Source organism: Geospiza fortis, unplaced genomic scaffold, assembly GCF_000277835.1.
Source record: "Geospiza fortis unplaced genomic scaffold, GeoFor_1.0 scaffold162, whole genome shotgun sequence".
In the NCBI taxonomy this organism is placed as follows: Eukaryota; Metazoa; Chordata; class Aves; order Passeriformes; family Thraupidae; genus Geospiza; species Geospiza fortis.
In genome coordinates this window covers 5,228,944-5,231,828 of record NW_005054316.1, presented here as the reverse complement: position 1 = coordinate 5,231,828, position 2,885 = coordinate 5,228,944, and the positions used below count along the sequence as shown (strand labels likewise).

The following is a 2,885-nucleotide window of genomic DNA, read 5'->3' as shown; positions in this document are numbered from 1 at the left end:
TCTTTTTGTTCTGAAAACAGCATTTCTAACTATTTCTCATGCTTTTTTTTTTTCCCTGCAAGCAACTTCTCACTTTCTCATTCTGGAAATTTCAAATAGACTTTCTTATTCACTTCCCTCTTGTTCCATACCTCCTTCTTCAGCTGCAGGTCACTTTTGTCAGATTATACTGTTAAGGGATATGTCAGAGATATTCCAAAACTTAGGACTCATTAAGATCACTTTTTTCCTGTCTCTCTAGTGGAAATGTTAGTACTGGGCCTTGGTTATATTAAGTTGGATGTTATAATGTTATAATATGCTATTTGTATTTTGGTATCACTCAGAAGTCTCAATCTCAGGTCTTTTGTGGCGCAGTATTTTTAACACATAGAAAAATCTCATGGGTACATTTTAGTTATTTAAAAAATAATATTTAGCCACTTTTAAAGAATTTAATAATGATAATAATAATATTCTTCCATTGCTAACTTTATTCATTATCTTGTTCCTGAATCCTTATCACTAGCTAGTGATAAGGACAAGATAATTTTATGATAATAAGGGGGAAATAATGTATTATTATTACTATAAATTATATGCAAAAAAAGAACCCAAATAACAAAAATGAGAGTTGTCTTGCCACCAGACAAAGGCTGTCTTGCTGTTCCTGGGAAAAGTAACATGGTGAGTAGTGAGTTTGCCTACCATTAGGACCCCAAAATGTGTGAGGTGGTTGCATAAGCACACAGTTTCATTTTCATTGGACTCTGCATCCACCTGGCAGCCCGCAGGGTTCCAGCCACCACTGCCACCTGTGGAAATGAAACATGAGAAACTGATGTCTAACAAACACATGTCAACCTCTCTTTTAGAAGATTTCTCACTTCATCCTGTGCAAATGCAGAAGTGCTCTCTCAAATTGAATGAGCCAGCATTAAAAACAACTGCAAGAGAAGCAAGTGTCAGATTTCCTAGCTTCTGCAAAGACTCACCCCAGATGAGTGCCCAGAAATGGACTTCTGAGCAGAAGCAACAGATGGAGATGGATAATAAAGGCACAGAGCTTTTTGGTTAGTGAGTAAGACGTGGGTTGTGCATTAAGACACACCTTAGTTTTACCCAATAAGAAGATGGTTTTAGTACTCCTTTTCCCCCCACTGATGTGATGTCTACACCTGCCTGCCTACCACTCATCTATCCCCAGGCACATGAAAGCTTTTATGGCCCAGGAGCAGAGGGTCCCGCCCTTCCTCTCTGCAGCATGTAATGCAGAAGCTCAGAGTGGGTAATCCAAATGATCTCTGGTGGCCTTACAAAAAAAAGATGAAGTGAACTATTCCCAACCCATCCCACTTGAAAAGACCATTCTGAAAAACAAGTAGAAAGATTTTAGTTTTAAAAATTAAATGTTAAAAAGTAAAATGTGTTTTTTTATTCATTTTTTCCCTGCCAAAATATGAGCTACTTTTGTGAAATCATTCTTATTCTCTGACTCTTAAAGACATTCTTCTCATGGCTCTTGACAAAATCCAGTGTAATTTGCTCTGTAACTTCAAGACAATCAACACTCAAATTCAAGACATTCTCCCAAAATACTGTGAAGAATACTGTGAAGATGTTCCAAAACCACTTAAAACTCTTCTCCACTCAAGCAGCCACTGTGAATAGTTTCTTCCCTCCCTGTGTTTTTCTCCTTTAATGTGATTCTTAAGTTCAGCTTCCTAACTAGTTTCTATGATTTTTTGCTCATTTTAACCCTCCTGAATTCTTCTCAGTTGATCTGTCTGTATTTCCTACTTTGAATGACAAATTTGGATGTTAAATTTTATTTCTTGCAAGACTCTGTGTACTGAACCTCTCCATCCAAAATCCTCAGCTCTGTCTGTTTCATTGTAAGGAAGAGAAACTTCTCAGCAGTGATCTCTAAAACAGAGACATCCGGAAACTCATCCCAGAGAACGACTTTGCGGAAAGGATTAAGAGCCTGAGTAAAACATCACACACAGGTTTGGCAGTAGCGACCATTCTTTGATGAAGAATGTTCTAAAATGTTGCTTTATTAACATGAGTCTCTGTATGTGACCACAAAATCTTATAATCTGTAACAGTCACAATCTTACACCTATATAACCCAGTTCTTAAAAAAATGAACAGTTAAAAGTATGGCTAAGAACAATTCATGTGTCTGAGTAGCATTATAATTTAATTTGCTCGTAAAGACAAATGAGAGAAAAACTGCAGATATGGGAAAAATTGGAAGAACTTAATGGAAAAAATGTAAATGTTAAAAACATTTACATTAAAAACAAACTTTTAAAAGGAGTATTTAAATTTGCTGTTACAAGTAACTATGTTACCCAGAAGCAATTTTACACTTCATTGAGCAGACTTTATTGAATCCTGAAAGGATCGATTTGGGAGCAAAATAGCCAATACTGTGACCAATTTTAAGACTCAGACATATTTATCCCCCTCATGAAAGAAATTACAGTATTTTCAAACTTACCATTTTTGTTCATATCCCAGAAGACACAGGTAGGTTTAGGATCTTCCTAAGAACAGATGTAAAAGTAGACTTTGTATATTCTCTTCAGACATAAATCTCATCATTTACAACAGATGTTGCAATGCATATATTTTCATTTAATCAGCTGAAGAATCCATATCATTAGATAGTTGAAAATTTGCCTAGTGTCAAATTAGAGTTTTTTTCTGCTAGAAAAATAGATTTGTCCAAATTGCAAAATCTAGAGCACTGCTTCTATGTACTGTTCAACAGTTCCTTTTGCACATTCTCAGAATAATGAAGTTTTCTCATTACTGAAGTTATCCATGAATATTATGTCTTTTATATAATCTAAATACTTTTACCTGTTTACTGCCTTAGGGCTTCTCCATGAATC

At 35.5% G+C, this 2,885-nt stretch overlaps 1 protein-coding gene across 4 annotated transcripts in view; it reads right to left on the bottom strand.

Annotated features, from left to right (window-relative positions):
* The window catches only part of ADGRG6 (adhesion G protein-coupled receptor G6), a 109,602-nt gene that overhangs the window by 19,397 nt on the left and 87,320 nt on the right, over window positions 1-2,885 (bottom strand). For all 4 annotated transcript variants that reach the window (XM_005420097.2, XM_031056247.1, XM_031056248.1 and 1 more), the window contains 2 exons: window positions 2,489-2,534; window positions 688-794 (listed from right to left, as the gene is read on the bottom strand). In XM_005420097.2, the coding sequence (XP_005420154.1) occupies window positions 688-794; window positions 2,489-2,534 (153 nt within the window). The remainder of the gene's footprint in view (window positions 1-687; window positions 795-2,488; window positions 2,535-2,885) is intronic.